At 40.9% G+C, this 25,060-nt stretch overlaps 3 protein-coding genes across 8 annotated transcripts; 2 read left to right on the top strand and 1 right to left on the bottom strand.

Moving 5' to 3' along the window:
* Positions 1-751: 751 nt before the first annotated feature.
* Positions 752-5,650, top strand: LOC133709784 (zinc finger BED domain-containing protein DAYSLEEPER-like). The gene is made up of 2 exons (XM_062135658.1): positions 752-985; positions 2,595-5,650. The coding sequence occupies exon 2, from the start codon at positions 2,616-2,618 to the stop codon at positions 5,340-5,342; it is 2,727 nt and encodes a 908-aa protein (XP_061991642.1). The 5' UTR covers positions 752-985; positions 2,595-2,615; the 3' UTR covers positions 5,343-5,650.
* A 445-nt stretch (positions 5,651-6,095) lies between these two features.
* Positions 6,096-9,312, bottom strand: LOC133709791 (probable galactinol--sucrose galactosyltransferase 6). 2 transcript variants are annotated; one of them, XM_062135670.1, is made up of 4 exons: positions 9,063-9,312; positions 8,907-8,955; positions 7,299-8,809; positions 6,096-7,219 (listed from the first exon to the last, which is right to left on the bottom strand). In XM_062135670.1, the coding sequence occupies exons 3-4, from the start codon at positions 8,762-8,764 to the stop codon at positions 6,490-6,492; spliced, it is 2,196 nt and encodes a 731-aa protein (XP_061991654.1). In that variant the 5' UTR covers positions 8,765-8,809; positions 8,907-8,955; positions 9,063-9,312; the 3' UTR covers positions 6,096-6,489. The 2 variants fall into 2 exon arrangements, with proteins under 2 accessions (XP_061991654.1, XP_061991663.1); XM_062135679.1 differs by lacking the exon at positions 9,063-9,312 and having other exon boundaries at positions 8,907-9,048.
* A 9,494-nt stretch (positions 9,313-18,806) lies between these two features.
* On the top strand, positions 18,807-25,045 carry LOC133709758 (uncharacterized). Of its 5 annotated transcripts, none has more exons than XM_062135641.1 (11): positions 18,811-19,156; positions 19,241-19,308; positions 19,446-19,507; positions 19,593-19,742; positions 19,916-20,092; positions 20,466-20,678; positions 21,369-23,086; positions 23,443-23,508; positions 23,604-23,679; positions 23,779-23,801; positions 24,106-24,226. In XM_062135641.1, exons 1-10 carry the CDS (start codon positions 18,957-18,959, stop codon positions 23,779-23,781), a joined length of 2,733 nt encoding a protein of 910 aa, XP_061991625.1. In that variant the 5' UTR covers positions 18,811-18,956; the 3' UTR covers positions 23,782-23,801; positions 24,106-24,226. The 5 variants fall into 5 exon arrangements, with proteins under 5 accessions (XP_061991615.1, XP_061991625.1, XP_061991630.1 ...); XM_062135646.1 differs by having other exon boundaries at positions 18,814-19,156; positions 23,610-23,679; XM_062135631.1 differs by having other exon boundaries at positions 18,807-19,156; positions 23,604-23,801; positions 24,106-24,238.
* Positions 25,046-25,060: the final 15 nt, after the last annotated feature.

Raw genomic sequence — 25,060 nt, 5'->3', positions numbered from 1 at the left:
GTTTTTTTTTTGTTAAACAAAATAAGGCCCTTTTTTTGCCCATTTCGGCCCTATTTGGCCTTATTTGAGGGCCGGCCCTTTCGGCCCTAACGGATCGGGCTTTTCGGGCGGGTAAGGGTTAACATATTTAAGCCCTGGCCCGACCCTACCCGACCCTAAATTTTGTTGACTTTGACTAGGCCCGGCCCGGCCCGACCCTAAGCCCTAAAGTTTAGGGTAGGGCAGGCCCTAGCCCGGCCCATGATGGCCCCTACCTGTTCATCCTCCCTTTTAACTAGTACAATGTCCCACTATAGTTTAGCAATTTTTAGTTCCCATTATACCCTCTACAAAGACACACAATGACAAACTCGCTCAAAACATAACCCATTAGACCTGGGTTAGCCTCACCAGTCTATTCAGAGTTAATTAAAATTTCAAAATTTGGGACACATCATTGAGCCCATGACTCTCCAACCAAACAAAACGAAGCGAGAGAGAGAGAGAGAGAGAGAGAGAGTGGAGAGCAAATTAAGCAAAAACCCCCATGTGGGCCCCCTACTCGATAGATAGTCCACAATATTCGGTGGGCTACACACGTTTCGCACGTACCGCAATAAAAAAGCGGAGCCGCTACCAGGGGGGGTGGGCTGCTGGCTTGTGGTCCGCTTCGGTTTTAAAATTACATCGTCAAAAAACAAAAATTAAAAAATAAAAATAATTATTGGACCTTCTGAAAGTCCAAATGCCCAAAAAAAAAAAAAAACATTAAGCACGAATTGAATTCGTAGTCCTCTATTTCCAATCTGACCCCCAAAACCTTATCCCCCAAAAAGTCCCAACCACTTTTTGTTTCACGGTCCAATTAGCCTTCTCGGGTTGCAAGCCCAATCTCCTTCTTCCTCTCTCTTCCCCCCCTTCTCTCTGCAAAACCCTAGATCTCTCCCTGCTCCACCGGAGTCCGAGCTCCCCGCCGCGACGCCGATCTCCCTCCCTCCGGCCTCTGGTAAAATTTCCGAACTCCGGTCTCCGATTTCGTTTTGACCTCGGGAACATTTCTGCTCTTTCGTGTTCTTCGTTTGTTCAATTTTTTTCCAAGTGTTTTTGGAATTCGTGGTGTTTCGTTTGTTTAATTCAATTTTGAGTGTGTGGAATTCATGAAAATTTCACCTTGATTTTTTAGATTTTAGCTTTGAATTTTGGAATTTTGGATTCCGCAGCGTGAATTGTTGATCGTGATATTGTGTTTGTTCGGTGAAATTGGGAGTCCTTTAGAACCTGCTCTGGTGTTGGTGTTTTCATTTCTTCAGTGTGTTATTTTAGCTCTCAAGGTTTCGTTTCATTTTCGAATTGGAGATGATTATTGTCTAAGAAGTTTCTGTATGATCTGGGCTTGTGATTTAGTCCGGACTCCGATCTCAAACTGTGTAGATCTGGTTCAGTTTCACTTATTTTGATTCAGTTTTAGCCCGTTTCTGGTGTGTTTTAGCCAGAGTGAGTTGACCGGACCCATGTGAGATCCATGGTTAGGTGAAACTGTGAGAGTTCGTGATTGTTAGAAGATGCGATACGGACTTAAAAATCTGATGGACTGTATTAGATCTAGGCAGTTTGAAGTGTTGTTGGTTGGGTTGACTTGTTCATGGAACTTGTTTCAGCCCGTTTAAGTCTGGTTGGGCCCAACTTGGGGCGTCTTCTGTTTTGTGTTCTATTTTTACTTTTGCTGGACATGAGTGGTAAAACCCTTTTTTACCCCTGACCAAATAAGGATTTATTTTTACCCCAGCCCAAAAAAAAAAAAAAAAAAAAAAAAGTTATGTACCACCAAAAAAGTTGAGGCACAGCTAAAATAGAATTTTCTCACCAAATTTTTTTTTTAATTTAAAAAACCGAGACAAGCGGCTTGTTGTTGACAGTAATTGAGATTTAAGAGTTTGAATAAGTTGAGGACAGAATTATGACCTTAACAGAACTGTCTTTGTAACTGTGCATGAACTTTCAAGAAAGCAGAATGGCTTGCATAGTAGTCTTTCTTGCACATGATAAAAATAGATTAGGAAGCTTGATGCTTAGACACTCATTTGCATTTGTCTGCAGTCACTTTCCTGTATTCATACAAAAAAAATAATCAATTAATTAGTATATTATCTGTTATAGCAGTCTTTTTTTCAAAAGGGTGATATTTGAAGCATGGAGTATATGGTTATCTTTGTTTGCTACAGTGGGTTGGGATGCATATCTAATTAACTGGTTGTAGAAGGATGTCATACCATGCAGATTGCATTCCTTACCATTATTACAATAGGAGTGGTATTGTATGCGATTTTTCTTCTCAACACCAATTGTCTATAATCACTGCACGAGCACTATGCTGTTTTTAATTTGGTTTAGTCTTTCACATTTGAAATTTCAATTGTTTCTCCCTTTGTGCATTGCTTATATTTATCTTATTATTCTGGGCATCTGTATGCTATGGCATAACAAGGCTCAACATTAGAAACTCTTTTGTTGATGCTTCTTCAATTTATTTACTAACTTCTCTATGCAATGGTCCTTTATTGTACTTCTCTTGATTTTTTCACTGGCTTACTGTTTTTCAAATGGCTTGATTACAGGAGTTTACTCCTGAAGACAACATGGCCACCCCTGTTGAAGAGAAGTTGGCCACTCCTATTCAAGACAAAACCGCTCCTGTTGAAGAGCCAATTACTACTCCAGTTCAAGAGCCAATTAATACTCCTGTTGAAGAGCCTGTGACTAATCATGTCAAAGAGCCCGTGACTAATCCTGTCAAAGAGCCCGTGACTAATCCTGTTGAAGAGCCTGCGACTAATCCGGTTGAAGAGCCTGCGACTACTACAGTTGAAGAGCTAGTGACTACTACGGTTGAAGAGCCAGTGACTACTGTCGATGAGCCAGTGACCATGCAAGTTGATACTACTCCAGTGGATGTGTCAATGACTACTCCAGTTGATGAGACAATGTCTACACCAATTGAAGAACCAGCGACTATTCCAGTTGAAGAGCCAATTACCACTCCAGTTAAAGAGCCAATGCCAATTCAAGTTGAAATGCCAGTGACTACTCCAGTGGACGAGCCAATGAGTACTCCTATTCAAGACAAGATGGACACTCATGATGAAGAGAAGATGCCAACGCATGATGAAGAAAAGATGCTTGCTCTAACCCACTATGAAGAGAAGATGGAAACTCCCTATGCAAACAATGAGATCACCCCCTATGCAAACAATGAGATCACCCACTATGCAAACAATGAGATCACCGATTATGCAAACCATGAGGTCACACCATATGCAAACAATGAGGTCGCACCCTACGCAAACAATGATGTTACCCTTGCAAGCAATGAGCTGACCCCCTATGAAAACACTGAGGGGACAAATCCAGAAGCACATCCTAACAAGCGGAGAAAAAAGAAGTCCGTAGTCTGGGAGCATTTCACCATAGAAAATGTGAGTCCTGGATGTAGGAGGGCATGTTGCAAGCAGTGCAAACAGAGTTTTGCATATAGTACTGGTTCAAAAGTAGCTGGTACCAGCCACCTCAAACGCCACATTGCTAAGGGGACTTGCCCAGCACTTCTGCGTAACCAGGACAAGAATCAATCATCTCCATATACCCCAGCATCAAGGGGTGGCAGTGCTTCTAATACACCAAAACGGCGTTACCGAACTGCTAACTCACCCCAGTTTCTGTTTGATCCAGACCGTTGCCGTCATGAGATTGCAAAGATGATAATCATGCACGACTACCCCCTGCATATGGTTGAACATCCTGGGTTTGTAACTTTTGTCCAGAATCTCCAGCCACATTTTAACATGGTGAGCTTCAATACTGTCCAAGGTGATTGTGTTGCAACTTACCTAATGGAAAAGCAAAACCTTAACAAGTTTATTGAGGGCATACCTGGACGCGTTTGCCTTACCTTGGACATGTGGACTTCCTCTCAAAGTGTGGGTTATGTGTTTATTACTGGGCACTTCATTGATGCTGACTGGAAGTTGCACAGGCGGCTCCTTAATGTTGTGATGGAACCGTATCCTGACTCAGATTCTGTGCTTAGCCATGCTGTTGCTGTTTGCCTTCATGACTGGAGTTTGGAGAGCAAGTTGTTTTCCATCACCTTTGATCACCCAGTGAGTGAAGCAGCTCTTGAGAATTTAAGGCCTCTTCTCCCCATCAAGAACCCACTTATCCTCAATGGTCAATTATTGGTTGGGAATTGTGTTGCACGTACTTTGAGCAATATTGCAAAAGAAGTGTTAGAGGCAGGGCGAGATGTAGTAAAAAAAGTCCGGGATAGTGTTAAGTATGTGAAGACATCAGAGTCCCATGAGGAAAAGTTTGTGGAGCTTAAGCAACAGCTTCAAGTCCCAAGTGAAAGGAGCATATCTCTTGATGACCAAACTCAATGGAATACTACATATCAAATGCTGGTGGCTGCTTCTGAGTTAAAGGAAGTGTTTTCATGCTTGGATACATCGGATCCTGATTACAGACAATCCCCCTCAATGGAAGATTGGAAGCAAGTTGAGACTCTCTGTACATATTTGAAACTGATCTTTGATGCATCCAACATCCTGACTACTACAACTAACCCAACTGCAGTGACCTTCTTCCATGAAGTATGGAGAATTCAATCAGACCTGGCTCGTGCAATTACAACTGAGGATCCCTTTGTGAGCAACCTCACTAAATCAATGCAAGAAAGAATTGAAAAGTACTGGAAGAATTGTTGCCTGGCATTGGCAACAGCGGTGGTTATGGATCCTAGGTTCAAGATGAAGCTTGTTGAGTTCAGTTTCAACAAAGTTTACGGTGAAGAAGCTCCAACATTTATCAAGATCGTTGATGATGGAATTCATGAGCTCTTTCATGAGTATTTGACACTGCCTTTGCCTCTCACACCAACTTATGCAGAAGAAGGAAATGCAGGATCCAACACTAGGACAGAGGATTCCCAAGGAGGAAACATTGCAGACAACGGACTCACAGACTTTGATGTCTACATCATGGAGACTACCAGCCAACAGATGAAGTCGGAGCTTGATCAGTATTTGGAAGAGGCTCTGTTGCCTAGAGTCCACGAATTTGATGTGCTAGGCTGGTGGAAACTAAACAAGATGAAGTACCCAACTCTTTCAAAGATGGCTCGTGACATTTTGTCAATTCCGGTATCTACAGTTTCTTCCGATTCTGTTTTCGATACCACTGCCAAAGAGATGGATCAGTACAGGAGTTCTTTGCGACCAGAGACGGTGGAAGCTGTTATATGTGCTAAGGATTGGATGCAGTATGGATCGGCACCAGTTTCAAATGCCGTTGTCAGAATGGAGTATTAGATCATAGGTTCTTTTGGACAGACAATTTCGGTTAAGTGTCATGGTCGATGCCAGCCAGAAAGATGTATGCGGTAGGTTCTGTATCATTTTAATGTAGTTGCTTTCACCAATCGCCATCAGGTTATCTCTTGTACCAATTCTAGTGATTGTATGCTTGGACATGAACATTTAGTTTCCTAGTTTTAGATTTCTGATGTTATTAATGTTATGCAGTTTCAAAGCTGAGCATATGTAGAATTTGGGAAAGCCTCGTTGGGTTGCCATTTGCTTTTGTCCCATGTATGTGAAATATTAAAGCATTCTCCTCATACTGTGAGTTTCTGCATTATGCTGAGCATAATATAGCATTCTCCCATGAATATGCTTGCTTATCTGCTAAAATTTTCTGGGATATATGGGATGTAGACTTTCGGTTTCTACGCCCTCATGTCTGTTTGATTCTTTGGTTTATTAATCATGTTAGTTCATGCAAATCTGTGCACGTTAGATTCTTGGTTACGGGTACTCGGCTGCATCAGGAGTTCTAGCATTCTAATTTGAAGTGACAATAGAGCATTAGTGTAATTGGTTCATGAATTATTGATAAAGCTCACAACAATAGAAATGGTTTACATCAGGAGTTCTAGCATTCTAATCTGAAGTGACAATAGAGCATTAGTGTAATTGGTTCATTAATTATTGATAAAGCTCACAACAATAGAAATGGTTTACATCAGGAGTTCTAGCATTCTAATCTGAAGTGACAATAGAGCATTAGTGTAATTGGTTCATGAATTATTGCATTAGTGTAATTGGTTCATGAATTATTGATAAAGCTCACAACAATAGAAATGGTTTACATCAGGAGTTCTAGCATTCTAATCTGAAGTGACAATAGAGCATTAGTGTAATTGGTTCATGAATTATTGCATTAGTGTAATTGGTTCATGAATTATTGATAAAGCTCACAACAATAGAAATGGTTTACATCAGGAGTTCTAGCATTCTAATCTGAAGTGACAATAGAGCATTAGTGTAATTGGTTCATGAATTATTGATAAATCTCACAACAATAGAAATGGTTTAAATGTCCTTCCCTCTACACAGAAGATGAATCTAGATGACAGAAAAACTGGAGGGAATTAAACTCTAACCTAACAGTAATTTCCTATAACTCAACCTCGACTGGTTGTACTCTTTTTCCCTCTTCAGGCATATGATCCAAGCTCAAAGTCACCAATCCAGATGCCGAATCATAGCTGAAATCAATCTCATGAGTCCCAACACAACACCTCCTGGGCTTCTCTGAAGAATACACACCAAATTTGCCACACCCTTTAACCTCCATAGAGACTAATCTCTGCTTCTCATATCTCAAGTCTTCAATGGCTCCACCGGCATTGTACATGTCAACCAGTCCCAAAGGAGCGAATCTCACGCCAGGCGCCAAAACCCTGATGGGGCTGACAGTGAAAATCTCATGTTCAAGCACTTTGAGGGAAATAGGCATGGCAGCATTGTAAGGCAATGTCACAAGCTCCCCTGTCCGATTGCAATACACGGCGCAGTCACCATTCCAATCGGGATCAGTGGCTGCCTCCTTAATGAGGTGGACGTCACGGCCACGAACATAACCGGTTATGGCGTCCGATTTCGTCTCGTGGAATGCATTCTTTCTCTCCAGTGAACTCCATGCTGCTCCTTGGCAATTGTACACCCCCACTACACCTGTGTACTTATTCATGTTCCATATCTTCAATAAACTCACCCCATCCCGGGCCGGATCAGTGAACAAGCAGTCCCGGGTCGGCCTTCCGGGTAACCGCGCCCGGAGCACCGACCCGTCCGGCAATACAATCTTCTTCAAAAGCTCAAAGTCATGCTTCCCAGGCGCATCACTATAAACAAAACCAATCCAAATTAATAAAAACAAAATCAAAATCAAAAACAAAAACAAAAACGAATTTGTAGCTTTACCTAACATAAACAGGTCCACCACTAATGGCTCTAGCGGACGCGTGGTACTCAGCCGCGGGGTGGAGCGAGTGGAACATATCCCAATCCGGCAGCATAAACTCGCCGAGGAAAACGCTATTATACGCCACCGCCGCCACGTGGATCGTATGCGATTTCGGATCGCGCGGGTAGAAATCGTCGGAGGCTCTCACCACCGCCGTCTGTTTCGCACAGTACAGCGCATCAGTATTATGGCTCATGCATGCTATGATCCCATTATCTTCAAAGTTCCGAGACACCGAAGCATCCAATGCCTGGTGGTACTGCCGGGTCAGCTCGACCCGCCCGCCCAGCCCGGCTCCGAGAGTCTCCAGCACGCACTGCACGTCCACCTTAACCCCATCTACACCCGCAGAGGCCAAGTAGCTGTGTAGCTCGTTGTAAAACTTGTACACGCTTTTCGGGTTCACTAAGCCCAGACCCTGTAACCGGATCATGTCCGTTTTCCAGGCCGGTTCGTTTTCCATAACCCCTTTCGACAAATCCGGGTACTTCAGAACCGACCCGTATTCAGTTCCGGGCCGGACTCCTCCCCAGTAGCCGGTAATCGCGTGCCAGACGTACACGTATTTCAACCCGTATTTTTCTTTTGCTATGTTCACTATCGTCATTATCCCATCATCCTTGTGTTGAAACTTCGAGTTTTCTTTGATTCCGGTCAGTCTCTGTAGCTCCCCGGCTTTGTCCTGATCGCCGGCGACGGACTGCCACCCGTCGTCGATGATGACAAACTTCGGCGGCGCTCCGCCGGCGGTGAGGGACTTGAGGCCGGCCTCAACTCCTTCCTGAGTCACTTCCTGGTAAAACGCGTCCCAGGTGCACCACCCGAAATAGTCAACGATTCCGGGGAGCTTCTTCTCGTGACGTTGACGGAACGTCTTCAGGTGTACCTTAACGGCCCTGACCGCCTCCGTTATCGTCACGAACGGGTCCGTCCCGGCGTGAACGAACACCGCGTGGCTAAACGACGCCGCTTTGGTGTCCACGTCGCCGCTCTCCAAACAAAGCTCCAGCTCGTCTCCGCTGTAATTCCCCTGTAAGCTAGCCCTGAAGGAGCCTTCGATGAGAGGGAGGAACACGGCGTACACGATCTGGTCCTCTTCGAGGTGGGACGCGTCTTGGGTCTCGACCAATAGGAATTGAGTCTCGAGAGGGACGTCGCGGCCGGAGCGGCCCATTTTCTGGGCCATCCACCATAGCTTGAACCGGAAGCACGCCATGAAACGCACGCCGTTTTGTAAAGTTCCGAGAGAAGTCACGTGCCGGCTGCTGCCCTCCTCGAACGCGGCGCCGAGGAAGACTCCCTCGGCGGGACCGGAAGCCGAACCGGACGTGGCGACCACATTGTCCGGTAATCCGGTCAGAACCGTCCGGTTCTTCACTATCAGTTTCCCGTCGGAAACGCGAACCGCCGGCTTAATCGTCATCGGGCTGTCGCTGTCCTTTCTGGTATGTAAAGGCTTGTCGGTTCTCTGAAATTTCAATACAAAATCAGTAAATTCCATAATTCAAAAACAATTTCAATTTACACTTTTGGATGATCGAGTTTTATTTTTTTCAGGTATATACCTGGAAAGCCAACAACGGAAATGCTCGATTGCAGGGATATCTACGAATTCTGAAGCATGAAAAAACAAAGAAATAAAACTCAAACTCCGTCAGATTTCCGATCACTCAAATTAAAACACGAACTAATCAAAAAAAAGAGAAGAGAATATATAGTACCAGAAGTCGTATGAGTTTGCGTCAACCGGATTGGAGAAGGAAGGTTTGATTTGGGAAGATGAATTGGGCGAGAGGTATTTATAAGACGAGTGAGAGGAGGAGACCTGTAACACAGAATGGACACCATTGCTTGCAAGATCCAATCACTGAAATCTGGATTACAATATTGTTTGTGTTTCAGTCTGTAAATTAGAAATAGTGGTCCAAGGAGCTTATCCATCCGACGGTATCTGCCATGGTTTTGACAGTTGAAATTGACGACGGATTGGAATTCCTTCCACGTCGGATCCACGTCCGACCAATACGAAAATTTCAAACTAACATATGCGTTGTCGGGTTTTTCTTACTTTTTTTTTAAGGAAGAAAAAAAGTTCCTACTTTTTTAGTCTGCTGATGTGTGTCCACGTACTTAGTTTGCTGATGTTGATTTCTCGTGTGTATATCATGTTGCATCCGACGACATCCAAAAAAAAAAAATCTATTTCTAACCATGTGAACCATGTGTTGTAAATTAAATACGCGTTACGTCCAATAAATAAAAACAAGCGGACGTCTCGTGCTTTGGTCAAAGATATAGAAATTAAACTAAAACTTGATTTCGATAAAAAAAAACCTAAATTAAACTTGATTTCTTAGTCACTCGTCCGTTGCGTCAAGAAAGTGATATTTTTGTTTTTTGGCAAGTGATTAAGAGCTAATGAGTCATTGATTAACAATCATTGGTGAACCACGTATGCCCTCAATGGGCCCTACTCTATTATGAAAAATCTTCATAATCAGCGGGATTCTGGGTTTTGAGCTTCAGAAACTGACATGGAAATGTGGGCAGTTGATGAATTGTGGCACACGTATCGATTCGTATAGGTAACTGTTCTGTAATTCTAAACTGAAACGTAAATCAATTATTGAAAATGTGAATCATTCCCTATATATGATTCTGACGTCTGGGAATTGTTCTTTGAATCGATCTAGCTAGCTAATGAAAATGAGAGATGCATGCAGCTGGCAACTTGTTGATAACCTCTGCGATCGCTCTGTGTTTAAGTTTAATAGTCAAAAGATCTAGGTTTGTACGCAATAATGTTTTGAAGTTGGTTCAAGATATTTTTGATAATTGTAGTCGAAACGAAAAGATAACCTAAAATTGCTGGTATATGATCATAAATCCTTGAGTGTAGTCGGATTTAGAATTATTTTTTTTATTAAATTTATCAAACCTAAAGTTTTTAGTTTTGGTGACCGGTTTTTATAAGCTAAAAATTTTGAAAATCGAAATCGATAAAAACAGGAAGAAAAAGAGTTGGATTGTTTGTTAGCTAACTAAATAGCTAGTTATAAAAGATTGAGTTGGACAAATGAGAATCATTGTCATATAGTCGTAAATCCTATCAACTTGTTAACTAATTCTTAATCAACGATCTTACGATTTATTATTCTATACGTGTAAAAAACAAGCACACAAAGAAACAAAAAGTCTAAGAGACTTTTCATATATACTTGCAATCCAAGGCACGTACAAAATCAATTTAAGTCTCAATCTCTTCCTCTGTTATGGTGATCATCTAATTTGCAATCTACTCTCTTGGTCAAATATGTTTTAGATTTGACTACCCCCGATGCTAAAAAGATTTTCTTCCCTAATAACCTTAAAAATTGTTTGACCATCCAAATTGTTTATGAAAGGGATAGACCCGACAAGTAAGATTAGTTATACTCAATAAAGTATTTTACAATTGGGAAAAAAATACAAACAGTACCCAACCTAAGGTCCACTATGAATTTCTATACCCAAGTTTTTGAAACTATCACAATGGTATCCCAAATATCTTGCCCGACCCAACATATGTACATGCCGTCCATAATAACGTTAACTCATGTGCCACGTGGCGTATTTGATGAGTATTTGCGTCATTTACTTACCCAGCCCTATTCTTGAGTCCATTTTCTCTCTTCCTCTCTCTCTCTCTCTCTCCGATTTGTTGTGTCTCTGCCTCTCTTCCCGATTTGTTGTATACAGTGGGTTTAGCTGTTTAATTGACCTTCATTAAGGCGGTTAAACAGCCATCATTAAGGCGGTTAAATGGGATAGGAAACCCCAAAATCTCAAAACTCTCTCTTCCCCTCTCGGCCGCACCTCTTTTCTCTCTCCTTCTCACTTTATCGTCTTCCCTCTGCCACCATCGGAGACACCAGTTCCGACCACCACCTATCATCACCGTCATCACCAATCGAACCAGGACCAAATTTCGACCAAAGCCCAACCGAAATCCCCACCAAGCATCGCCGTTAGCCTTCACATGCAACCACCATAGCTGTCGCCACATTGCCTAGCCAAAACATCCATTTCTGGCCATCACTTCAACTCATCGCCGCCACCAACGAGCTCAGGGAAAGCTGGTCGTGAACACTCCAAAGCCTCGTCTCCGACCCGACGCCGGAGAACTCCTTATACACCTTCGCCGGCGATCTGGGCTTCTGCAAAGCTAGGGTTATCACCTCCGGCCACGAATGAGCGAAGCCATCACCTTGAAGAAGTTTAGGACTGCACGAATCGCCTTAATCCCTAAATCCGGACTTCTGACTCTGATCACCCGTGGAGTGGACTCGCTGCCTGAGTTTGAAGTCTGGGTTTGATTCCAATGGGTCTTGCATTTCTGAAGATCAATCGTTCAAGATGATCATCGCAGTTATGGAAAATAGTGGGAAAGGAGAGAGTAACCAGAGTGGTTATTAATTAAGTAAAAAAAATATAGGGCTAATTACTGTTTAGTACCCTGTGGTTTGAGCCCAACATCGATTCAGTCCCTCGACTTTCAATTTCATCAAAAACACCCCTGCATTATCAAATCTCATCTAATAGGTCCTTCCGTCAATTGGAGCCGTTAACTCGCTGACGAGGCATGCCATGTCAGACCATGTGGGCCCCACCTATCAGGCAAAATTCCAAAATTGCCCCTGCCTCTCTCCCAGCTCCCAAAGAACTCAGCTTTGGCTCAAAACTCTGCATCTTGCCATCTTCCCTCTGTTTCTGCATAATTTGGATCGAAATTATGTGTAAGTTCCTTCATCTCTTCCTCTTCACTCTTCATGCTCTTATTCGGCATCCCATTGGCACTAACCACCATTCCACCATTCTGCCCCATATTAGGCCTATGCCATCGACCTCAGCGCCATCTCCACCGCCAGAATCCCCCTGTTCTCTCCGCCCACCTCGCGCGGCGCGGCCTTCGCCTCCGGCTCTCGTCCATGGAACTGAAATCTGGGGTCGGGTCTTGGGTCGGGTCGGGATTGGGAGAAAGGTTGGGGCTTTCGGGGAGGAGGCGACATCCCTCTGGTATCGATTTGGTCGTTCGTCGACCCTGGAGCAGGAATCAACGCCATGAAGCTTCATGTTTTCCTGCTGTTCTTCGACGAATTCCGGCAACGGAATGATCTACATGAGGTAAGGAAATTGATCCCCTCGTCGTACTGTGTTGGTGTACTTGGTTTTGATATTAATTGAGTTTTGATCGAGTTCCTATTTTTGGGTGTTCTTGGCCTTCATCAGAGTTCACTATTCACGATCGCTGTTCTTAAGGTTCTGGGTTCGATTCCGACGTCGATTCTTGCTCTAGATGTTATGTTGGTACTCGGGTACACCAGATTTCAGAATTTGGGAAGTGATGTGCAAAGCTAGGCGTTATCGAAGAGTAGCCGAATTTTGATTTCAGGTTAGGGGACATCTGCTTGGAGATTGTGTTCGCAGCAACCCAGACTCAATCACCATAATTCATGCAATTGAGGTAAATCTCAGTTTTTCAACTCAATGTGTAGTGTTGTTGCTTTTGGCAGTAAAGGTTTAGGGGCGGGTTGGGGTTGCTGCGGCGAAGGGAGAAGGGGTTGTTGTAGGGAGGGAGGGCCTCACGGCCGTCGGTTTTCCGGGGGCGTGATGGAGTCGTCGATGTAGCCTATTGTGTGCTTTGAATATGGTGGTCATCAAAAACTTCCGGATGGTGAAGTTGGAGGAGTCGAGTCTTATGGGTATGAGACTGGAGATGGAGGCATAGAGAACATCCGGCGTCTTGGAATAGCCGGAGGTCGGAGATGGAGTGGCGGTCATTGCAGAAAAGGTGGTGGTTCTCTCTCTGTGGCCTGGGCCTGGGTAGGGGCAAGCCGAGTTCTTCTAGAGCTGGGAGAGAGGCAGGGGCAATTTTAGAATTTTGCCTGATAGGTGGGGCCCACATGGTCTGACATGGCATGCCTCGTCAGCGAGTTAACGGCTCCAATCGACGGAAGGACCTATTCGATGAGATTTGATAATGCAGGGGTGTTTTTGATGAAATTGAAAGTCGAGGGACTGAATCGATGTTGGAATCAAACCACATGGTACTAAACAGTAATTAGCCCAAAAATATATATATATGTTGGGATGGAATTACCCCTCAAAATATGCCACGTGGCACACGAGTTAACGTTGTTATGGACGGCAGGTACATATGTTGGGTCGGGCAAGGTATTTGGGGTACCATTGTGATAGTTTCAAAAATTTGGGTATAAAAATTTAGAATGAGCCTTAAGTTTGATACTGTTTGTATTTTTTTCCCTTTACAATTTAGACGTGTGGCCGTGTGCATAATCACCCTAGATAATTCATGCCATTGGAGAGTTTGCTCAACGCCACACTTTACTCTCGAAAGACAACCCTAATACAATAAATCGTGCGTGATTGAAGACAAAATATCGTATCACCCTCTTCATATTTGGTAAGGCGAGGATTGTGATCTCTAAACCATCATTTTGGTTAAGTTTCACAATAATAAACTTTGCATGGAGAGCTAAATTTGCAATGTCTAAATAGCTTACTATGAATAATGAGGACCTATAAAATATTAGTGGTAAACACCGGACTAGAATATCCATTTTCCTTCCACAAAGAATTTAACCAACATTGAAATGTTACTCCATCATTTTAAGTCATACAACATCTTTCACCACGGAGAAAGAAAACAAAATAAAAAAAAATAAAAAAAAAACAATAACAATACTTATATGTTTGATCACTTAGTTTCTCCCTTTGAAAGCCAATCCTTGAATTTGCAAGAAATGATTATATCAATTGCCTTCATGTAATTAATCCGATTAACCTAAGCGAACCATGCTTTGTACGTACATATGGTGTCACGCCCCGAATTTTGAATAACAAATTCAAATCCGAAACATGAATTAAACAACTTAAACAAATAAACGTTCTGAATTTTTTTTTCAGAAACAACCTCACCACTCACGCTCAAATTCAAAACTCGAAGACCTCGAGTTAATTATTACAACTCACTCGTACAAAGTAAATTGTAAAGCTCTAATGAGCATAACAAACCTCACAACTGAAAATCAGAGTATTACAAAGCAGCTACTCTACACGGTTCGATCACCTTCCTGAATTCTCCAGTCCTGTAGGATTATCCGCTACACCGTTTGAATAGTGTACCGGGATTGCAACAACACAAAACCCGGTAAGCTTTTGACAGCCAGTATGAGTAAAAGAAAGAATGGTTGATTTATTATAACACAGTATTTTTAACTCAAGTAACAACCAACAATTTCAACATCCACAAAGAAAACCACAATCTCGATAATCGATCACCAAAATCATTAACTCCAAATCATTTGAAATCACACACAAAGAAATCAAATGAATCACTCATCTCTACTCTTAACAAGATGTCTTTATCCCCACAATACGGAATAATATTTCTCAACTTTCTACAAGTCTCATCCATCACTGCACTTCCCAATTAAACTAATAAGAACATTAATCATGCATAGAAAATTAATTCAGGAAATAACCAACACGCATAAAATCAGAAGTCATAGTAATCCCTGCATATAATTTAGTTCAGGAGATTACATTAAAATCAAACAATAAAATGAAAACGAGAAATAAACGGGAAATCGAACCATAGAAATGATCAAGGAAATAAATAGAGATAATAAACAATATAACCGAAAAAGAAGAAAAGAGAAAAAGAATAGAAATTTAAACAAAAGAATTAACAAGGAAATTAATTAAAAACATCATCAACTCACACTAATAAATCCATCCAAAACTCAACACCTTTTACCAAAAGGACTCTTACAAGTCACATCGTGACAAAATCATAGGAAATGTTAACCTAACAAATCATTATGAAATTCCGGTCCAACCTGGACACGTTGGCAGACAGACTAGAGCTCTAACTGATCGAAATCACTAACCGGGCCAAAGGCGTAATTACGATATATTGCCTGAGGATGCAACCTGCAAACCCCGGATCTTTAGGCCAACCTGACCCTTAGATCAAAACATTTAAGCGAGTCGCACTGGACCCAAAATGTTAAAACAAATCAAACGGAGAAATCACAACCTGTGACTCTCAAATCCTCAGACCACCGGTCGTCAGATTAAAACATTTAAAATGGTCATACCGGACCTGAAAATGTTTCCCAACCCAAAAGGAGAAATCACAACCTGCAACTCCCCAAATCCTCAAACACTTTTCAAAACAATAGAAATACCATTTCCCACGACATATTGTTTCCCGAAAAGTCATACCCAAAAACAATATATGAACTCACTCACAAATATTGTTTGCATCACAACAATTCTACCAATACATATATGTTTCCGACATATGTAAATATTCAATTCAATAATCCGCATACCACAATGCCACACCATCCATAAATATATTCCACATAAATATATATATACGTAATTATCCGCTCAGGGATAATCACTAATACCAACTATAGTCCACACAATAAAATCGTGAAATTCATTTTTATAGTTTAAATACATTTTACTTACCTATGGACCGTAGTTGATCAAGCCCATATGATTTAAAACAAATATTTATTTCATAAATATTTTCACACAATTACGACAAAATAAAGTAATTAAATTTATTCGGTTCGTAATATAACCACGTGAGGTTTACTCACCTCTGATCCAGCAGCGTCTTCTTAACAGCTCAATTAACAATCTCACGAATCGTCCGCCAAATAAATCCATCGATCACCTAATCCAATAATGATCTTAACTTAGCCAACAACTCAAAAGCACACATATACGGGAATCTGACGGTCGGATTCTAACTTATATAAAAATCCGACGGATGGATTCTCACAAATCGCCTCCCGAATCACCATTTCTCAATTATACGAAGATCCAACGGTCGGATCTTCGTCCGTGACCACACAAAGTCATCGGGACAGTCATACGATCAACATATCAAATCTATAATTGATATGACGGTCTGATCTTCACAGATCACAAATCGAACGATCGAAATCGATCGAAACTTAAAAATTCATAACTTAATCATACGATATCCAAAAATTACGTGTAATATACCAAAATGATCGTATTTAAATATAGAATCTGAAAATGTACAGAAACCATATTTTTGATCACCGGAGGTGGCCGGAAAGGGCCGCCGGAGTTAGTGGCAGAGCCGCCGCCGACCACCGCCAATGGTGTCGGGGCCGGGCTGCTCTTCTTCCTCTCATCATGCTTAACAACTTTCATAACTACCATGTAAGCTGAAAATGACCGGAAGTGGTCGAAATTACCTAACACAGTCGGGGTGGCCGGATTTTTTCCAGAAACCGGTGAGAAACTGCAGAAACCGGCGAGCTCCAATTCGACGTACAAACTTCAATTTCAGGCTTCGATTCCTTCTGGAGAGTTGTTAAGAACATCAAGGCGAATTCACTGGTTCAAGAATCAATCAAAACGATGCACTACAGCTCGAGATATACCTATCAAAAGCTTCGGTGGTGGTGGAAAATTTCCAGAATCCGGCGAGCTCCGACGAACGTGAATCCGATCACTCCAGGTGCGATCCTTCTAGAATGATGATCAGAAGGTTGAGGCGAGTTCAGGGAGCTAAGGATCGTGAGTTTTGGTGGCCGGAGCTAGGAGAAAACCGGCGTTGACCGATTTTTGTTTCAAAGTTTGCGGCTCCGACTGCCGGATTTGAGGCCGTTCCGGTGGAAGTGATCACGTCTAGCAGGTAGGCGGCGTCGAGGCGAAGGCAAGGGAGGTGGTCTGGTGTCGATTGGTGGCCGGAGGAGGGAGAACTCGGCCGGAGAGCTTTGCTCTGTTTTTTCTGGGCTCGGACGCGCGCAAGAGAGAGAGAGTTCGGTTTCCAGAAATGGAACTGAAATTATTTTTGGTAATTTCCAAAAATGGCAGCTTTATACTAAACTGGAAACTTTTTCAAAAAAATCATAACTAATTCATACGAACTCTGATTTTTGCATACCACATATGCACGAGATCATATCGACGAGCTCTACAACTTTCATGAAGGAAGTTTTCCCCAATTATGAACGTATAAAAAGTCAACTCCTTTGACCTCCCCTAAAACGTTCAGTTTTCGAATAAAAATTGTTCGAACCAATTTCACCACTCCTCCAAGCTTCATACTTTCTCCCATGACCACGAAATCATTTCTAAAATGTCCTCGGAAAAATAATTTAGATTTTTCGGGGTATTACATATGGTGTCATTGTCGAAGACATCAAGTATAAGATGCCCCAAATGGGTATTGAAAAGGTTATTCATAAGCTTAGAGAGTGTAATGTAATTACACACAAGATTTAAGATTGCTCAATTTAATATTCGCGCGAGGGTTTATATTCCTGATTAGAGGACGAGCATGAATGACTCATGACTTTTATAACCTTTAATTCTTAGGTATTGATTCTATCTTCTATATTTCTCTATGTGTATGCTTATCCATCATATATGAATAATTTCACCATCAATTCAAAAAAAAAAAAAAAAAAAATCTTTATACGACGGTTGAACCAAACCTCATTTATAAATAAAAAATAATAATAATAATTGTTTTTTTTTTCTTTTTTTAGAATAAAGAAAGAATTGCATTTATAAGCAATTTAGATAGGTACAACAGAAATAAGTATACCGGATTCACCATTGTGGTTAATCCTCTACCCTAAAATTAGAAAGCAGAAAACAAAAGTGCGAATCTAACTAAAAATACGTTGCCTGAAAACATTTCTTAAGGAGTAATATGTACATATAACTACTGTAGAAAAGAAGCGAGAAAAATGTCCTCGCTTCGTATCTCACTACACCTTCACCAACACAATAGATGCACATGATAGAGATAATAACTCAGTTAATAAGATAGCAACCACAACGATAAAGTAGCCACAACAACAGGGGAATACTGGGATGTAGTCACTCCAGAGTCTGGCAAAGTCATAATTGAGAAAGTCCACAATTATCTAACCCAAGTACCAGAAATCATCAGAGGTCCTCTTTAAAACTGCCGTAGACCAATAATACTACCACATTAGCAAGATGAAAAGGAAGAAACAAAACCCTGAGCTTTATGGCGTCTTCAATTGTAGGAGTAGGGGATGGCCCATTGGTAACATGAAATCACTACAACACCAAATTTCACAATAGAGCAATACCAACCTCCACCAGCAATAAAGTCAAACAAGCAGCAATATGAGTCAAAACAAGCATAACAATAACTTGTCTAACCATTTATCTATGTCGGTGCAAGTGCACGTCGATGCACTGAATCTTCCCCCTGTTTTTAAAAGAAAACTATTACATAAAAAAAAGAGCCGCGAACCACTGTGAGAGCACAAATAGTCGCTACTCGCTTCTTGACCAACGAATCCTAGATCAATCATAATAATTGCTTTATCCAATTTTAATTTAATTTATCCTTTTTTGAACAATTTACAAAACGATTCAAATACCCAAACTCAGCCCTAATTTCATCAACCCGCCTTTTCCTTTTTACCGCGGTTTGGCGCGAAAATCGTCCCCAAAACTCAACAAATCCCAAATTAGGGTTTTCTTCCTCGTCTCTCTCACCAGTCACCACACCAATGTCGAATCTCTCAGACCAGCTCGAAGAAATCAAATCCCTAATTTCTTCACCCACCAAATCAAACAAGTCACTCGCTTACTCGACTCTATCACACCTCCAACAACAGTCCTCCGATGCTCTGATTCAAACACTCGCGCTGAGCTCGCAGAGCCTTCTCCGTCGGATCGTCGCCGATATTCACGACGACGACGAAGAAATGTAAGGATTTTGATTCCGATTGATCAGTCATCTGTTCATTTCCAGTTCGTTTAATTCATCTGAGTTTTCGTTTTTGGATTCCAGTGCGGCGCAGGCATTGAAATGTTTGGGTTTTATGATATACCATCCGGCCATTGTTTCCGAAATTTCAGGTACAAAATTTGAAGTCATATGGTTTTCCAAAGTGTTTGAATTTCAAATTTTAAAGCAATTTTTTTTTTTTTTTGCTTGAGCTGATGTGATTGCTGAGATGTTTTGATTGTTGATCGCTGATTCGGTTGTTTCGCAGTGGAGGATGTGAAGGTGGTTTTGGAATCATTGGTTAAACTCATTACAACTACGAAAATGAAGGTAATTTTACCATCCAGTGGGATTTACCATAAAACTTGAGGCATCTTTTCATGTGTATATTAACCTGTTGATTTCGTAACTGCAGTCGGTTTGTAATTTAGGAGTGTGGTGCATATCTATACAACAGCTGAGTGAACCACTTTTGGCTCCCCATTTCCATTCTCTTTTGCGCGCGGTAGTTCATGCCATTGACAATCCCATTGGTTCTCTGTCAACAACTTTTGAGGCTATTCAGGTATAGTCAGCAATCACATTCTCAGTTTACAGCAATTTTCGCAAGCATCGTGCATTATTAAAGGTTTTGGTTATAAAAGTTTTGTGATTTTATGAGCTATATAAGGTTGTGGTTGTGTTACAGTGAAGTTGACAATGTCGTTTTCAGTACTTATGTTATATCTAATATGACAGGCTGTCATTAAGCTAGCTACTCTTTTAAGTGAGAGCATGAGAGAGTTGTCTCATATATGGGCACCTCCAATATATAGAAGACTGCTTAGCTCTGATAAGAGAGACAGGGATATGTCAGAAAGGTGTCTGTTGAAGATTAGATCCACAATCATACCCCCTCCAATAGATCTCTCCAAGGTACTTGCTTTCTATTCTCTCCTCTTTTTTATTGATCTTTGTCTTCTGGTCCAGGTGGTTAACCTCTATCATGAAAACACTGACATAAGTTAGGATTTGGACTAATTAAACATATGATTGCTAGCTATGGGTAAAGTCATGTCTTAAAGTTTACAAACACATATGGGACAGGAGATAAGGTTCTCGACTTATATTGTGAAAGAGGGCCAGAAAATATTCTATGCATTGTAAACTCATATTATTTTGTATTTGAGCCTTGTCTTGATGGTTGTATGAAATTGCATTATAAATGGATTATGCTATTGTATGCAACATGTATAAATGTATATGCACATATAAACTTCCTTCTTGTGTTCTTATCTTCCAAAACCAGGTACTTGTCAGAGATTTAAAGACAAAGTTGCTCACTATGATGCACGATATGCTAACCAATGGTATGAAGGTTCAAACTATTCAAGCATGGGGATGGTATATCCGCTTACTAGGGTCTCATGCCTTGAAGAACAGACATTTAATTAATGATATGCTGAAAATTCCCGAGAAAACATTTTCAGATCACGACTCACAAGTTCAGATTGCTTCCCAGGTATTTATATCTTGTTCACAATGCGTTGTTTGAAATTAGGAAATATTTCAATTTATACTTTATCACTTTTGTCATACTCCTTTGAAGCATACAGAGTTTTCAGACTCATTTATAACTCACAACAATTCTAAATCATTTTCCGTAATAAATTCTGCTAATTAATCTCGGTTTACAAGGGTCCAAGTCAAAACTTAAAATCAACTTGTTAACTATAAGTATTGAGTGGGTTTTGTATACATGTGAGTTGATTGGGCACCCAAGTTATCAATCTGTCTCTGTTTTAAATTAGGCAATGTTTCCATTTATATGATATCACTTTTGTCATACTCCTTTGAAGTATAAAAAGTTTTCAGAGTCATTTATAACTTGCAAGGATTCTAAATCACTTTCTGTAATATAAGTCTGCTAAATTAATCTCAGTTTACTAAGGTCCAAGTCAAAACTTAATATCAACTTGTTAACTATTGAGTATTGAGTGGGTTTTGTATACATGTGAGTTGATTGGGCACCCAAGTTATCATTCTGTCTCTGTTTCTTGAATGTCTAGGGTCAATGCATTTCAAGTCCTGGTGATTCTACAAGCCAGGGCTGTTAAAGTTTGCCCCAGTTTACTAGCATTAATAGTTTAACTAGTCTCAGAGTACTTTCAGATGCCATATTGTAGATTAACATAGATATCTGATTTCACAGGTTGCCTGGGAAGGTCTTATTGATGCTCTTATTCACCCTCCAATGATATTACCGTGTGCAACAAATGCTGCAAAAGAGGATGATGGTACGCAAAAAAAGGGAACACATAAAGGAAACAGTGGTGACATCCAAAACACTGGATCTTTGAAAAGCATAAGGCTGATCATGACACCACTGATAGGCATCATGTTGAGTAACTGTGATGTATCTGTCCACATGGCTTGCTTGAACACGTGGTGCTATCTATTACATAGACTTGATACCTCTCTGAATGATTCTTCAATGATCAACCTGGTAGTAGACCCTATCTTTGAAGCAGCTTTTCAACTTGATCCTGATGGTAAGAGCTTCTGGGCTAGGGATCTGTGCATTAATTTGCTTGATGATTTTATATCAGCAAAATTGAAACCTCAAGACTATGACCCACGTAACCAGGTAAGCCAGCAGTTATCAGCCAAAACCTCTATGAATGCTCCCATTATATCTGGCAGTTGCTCATGGAAGCAGTATCCTATTAAATGGTTGCCATGGGATTTAAGTCTGTTGGACTTTCATTTAAGGATGATCTACAGTCTCATCCGTCAACCATCAAGGCAAACTGTCTGCCATGATAACAGGGTTCCAGCTGATGATGCTCCCTTAAGGTTATTTAGAGCTGTTTTGAAAGGAGTTGAACAGGAGTTCAAGAGGTCGTCCATCGATTATGATGATATTATGTTGTGTTTGAATGCAGTATTGAAGTTCTTAAGAAATATGTGTGAAGAGCTAAGTCTGGATGGTAGTGACAGAAATGGCTTGCATCATATATCACTTCAGTATATGGAGGCTGTCAGTGAGGTGATAGAACCGACTCTAATGGGATCCCCTATTTACAAGGTGGCATTGAACATCAAGTATATTGAAAACCTGCAAATGATTCCTGACGTTGGATATGAAAAATCAGGTGTCTGCTCTATTGGTTATATGGAAATGGTTTCGCCAATGGTTTATTTAAGCGTACTTTATTTCACTGTGGTGGTTCGGTCAACTTTGAGTACGTCCAAAGCCGACTACATTCTGCAGGGAATGCACCAATATTTTAAATTTATGTTATCATCTTTTGGTCCCCTGGAAAGTCTCGTTATCACAACTGAATTATTGTACAAGCACACAGGGCCAGGCTGCTTAACGATGTGGATAGCAATAGCAGAATGTCTGAAAAACTACATAAATGATTTGAATGATCTTTCATTGTTCAAAATGGACTCTGAGAGTAAGGGTTGTTATGCCATGAGCCATCTAATGTCCTATCCACTGCTTGTATGCTCCTGCGCCCAGAAAGACATTATGTCAGCAATGAGTGGATGTCCCTCAGAAACCCCTTCTTCTCCACAGATGAATGCTGAGCTTGAACAAGTTATCACATTATGGAAGTCCCTCTATGGTTCTATCTGTACCTCACTGTCTGGGTGTATCATTGTTGGCAGTTTCTCTGAGGCTCTAGTTTCTGTATTGGACAGGTGCCTTGACAAGTATACTAGCATGCTTACATGTGCTAACGAGCTTCACTTAAACATCAAGGATTTGGATCTTCATCTTATTTCCTTATATGGTGATGCTTTTATGTGTATTCTGAAAAATTCCAGTTCTTCAGAATCAAGTTCAGATGGAAATACCAAGCATTGCTATGATTACAAGATCACTAGTGGCATTAAAGGCTGCTTGACTTTGGCCATTAGGTAAGTGCAAATGTTTCTCAAGCAATCAACTGTGGTAATGATTAAACTCTACATGTGTTTAAATTTGAAGAGAACTGCTTTTTCTGCACTATCAGCTATTAGTCTAGTATAAAGTCTTAACAAATTCTTTTGTGGTAGAAGAAAATGAAGTGCTTTTAGTTATATCTTATGGCCTTGAAATATTTAAAGCTAAGATATCTGAGCTGTATTTTCTTTTGTTTCTCAAAATTTTTGTTAGTGAAAGGAAAAGTAATTTGGACTAAATGAAATAATAGGGGAATGCACATGATTATATCTCCAGATGTGTTGCCTCATCCTATTCCACTTATCATGTTTCATGTGTTATTATTATACAGATATATGAAGTTGTCGCAGACAAAGATAGGAATAGACGCACCAATTGGTCTTCCTATGTTCTCTAGGTAAGCCAAGCGAAGGAAGCATTTTTGTGCCTTTGATGTTTGGGTTATTAGTTGTACACTTCCAGTAATGTCAATGTTTCTATTTCATGTGAAAGTTGCAGGTTATGTTCTGCATTGGCACTCTTCATCAGGTCCCTTCACTTGAAGCAAGAAATTGTTTCCTTCTTTGAGGTTTGTTCTTCTAAGTATAATGTCATGTGCTCTTTGTGTCTCATTTCATTTTCTCCCAACTTGAAGCACTTTCAGCTAATCGTTTGTTACTGGATAAAGTGAAACCCATCTGCTCAAATCAGGTACTAAAATAAAATGAGTGTCTACGGTTCTTTTTATTGAAGAAAATGAACAGTTTGTTTGAAAAATTGAAGCCCAGTATGTAGGAATTTTTTATTAGTTTGTCCATCTTAAGAAAGCTGTCCTTCATGTGTGTCCTAACGAAGTTGCTTTAATGCCTGTATCTTGTAATGGGGTTACTGATCAAGATATTGAAATCTCCAAATGTTTTCATCTGTTGTTTTCCTTATTGTTGGACAAAAATGGAATTCTCCTTTCGGCTTTCAACAGAGCTTATATTGTTTGACTTTGTATCTTTACTTGCAGATGATATCATGTCCACTGCTTGAGTGGCTGGGATACATGGAAATGCAAGATGAGGGCACTAGTGATCAATTTGAACTCCTATGGACCGAAATGCTTAATTGTTTAAGACGAAGTCAGTCTCCAATAGTCTTTGATTCTGCATTTCTCAAACTCCAGGCCTGCATCCTTGAGAAAACTCTTGATCACTCAAAACTGTCCATTTCAGAGCCAACCATCACCTTTTGGAACTCCATATATGGCGAACAGATCAACTTGGATTACCCTCAGACCTTGCTCCATGTCCTGGACAAGCTCTGGAGACAGGGAAGAATAAACCTCCACAAGAGAAGCCTACCTCTTCAAAGATGTCAATCTAAATCGGAAGCCATCACTGCTCCACCGAGATTCACGGTCAATACAGCACACAATAGAGGCTCTAAAAGAGTAGAACTAGTAGAGAATACCACAGACAGTAAGCAGAAGGAAATGCCACATTCGAGTTTGAAAAGGAAGAGGTCGGAACTCACTGAGCATCAGAAGGAAGTGAGACGAGCACAACGAGGAAGGGGAAGGGATTGTGGTGGACATGGCATTGGTATCCAGACTTACACGACACTCGACTTTTCACAAGGGAATGAGGATTCGCAAGACAGCGAAGATATCCGGAATCCAGAATGCATTTTGCAGATGTTGAGGAACAGATAGTTGACTCTCCAAGATTAACTTATGAGGAACCATGTAGCTTCTTTCATGACAGTTTCCTGCAGGCCTCTTTTTCATTAGTTAAGTTGCCGTGTGCCCCTGTTTGATATCACTCTAGCTAAAGCCTGAATCCCAAATGTTTGGGATGGGCATGTTGTATATAAGTAATATAACCACATGTTAACTCATTTATAGCAATATTTGTCCTTTTTTCTTTCTCTTAAAATTTAATAACAATTTTTGTGTACGGATTCACATTCTTCTTCGTGTAATG

Source organism: Rosa rugosa, chromosome 1, assembly GCF_958449725.1.
Source record: "Rosa rugosa chromosome 1, drRosRugo1.1, whole genome shotgun sequence".
NCBI lineage: Eukaryota > Viridiplantae > Streptophyta > Magnoliopsida > Rosales > Rosaceae > Rosa > Rosa rugosa.
This window is presented reverse-complemented; position numbering and strand designations above follow the sequence as displayed.

Excerpts from the sequence above, each read along its gene's own strand:
- LOC133709758 (XM_062135618.1), top strand. The coding sequence starts at position 18,957 with ATGTCGAATCTCTCAGACCAGCTCGAAGAAATCAAATCCCTAATTTCT. Across the intron at positions 19,508-19,592 it reads TTACAACTACGAAAATGAAG|TCGGTTTGTAATTTAGGAGT; the intron begins GTAATTTTACCA and ends TCGTAACTGCAG. Across the intron at positions 19,743-19,915 it reads CAACTTTTGAGGCTATTCAG|GCTGTCATTAAGCTAGCTAC; the intron begins GTATAGTCAGCA and ends CTAATATGACAG.
- LOC133709791 (XM_062135670.1), bottom strand. The coding sequence starts at position 8,764 with ATGACGATTAAGCCGGCGGTTCGCGTTTCCGACGGGAAACTGATAGTG. Across the intron at positions 7,220-7,298 it reads GGTGGACCTGTTTATGTTAG|TGATGCGCCTGGGAAGCATG; the intron begins GTAAAGCTACAA and ends TTTTGTTTATAG.
- LOC133709784 (XM_062135658.1), top strand. The coding sequence starts at position 2,616 with ATGGCCACCCCTGTTGAAGAGAAGTTGGCCACTCCTATTCAAGACAAA.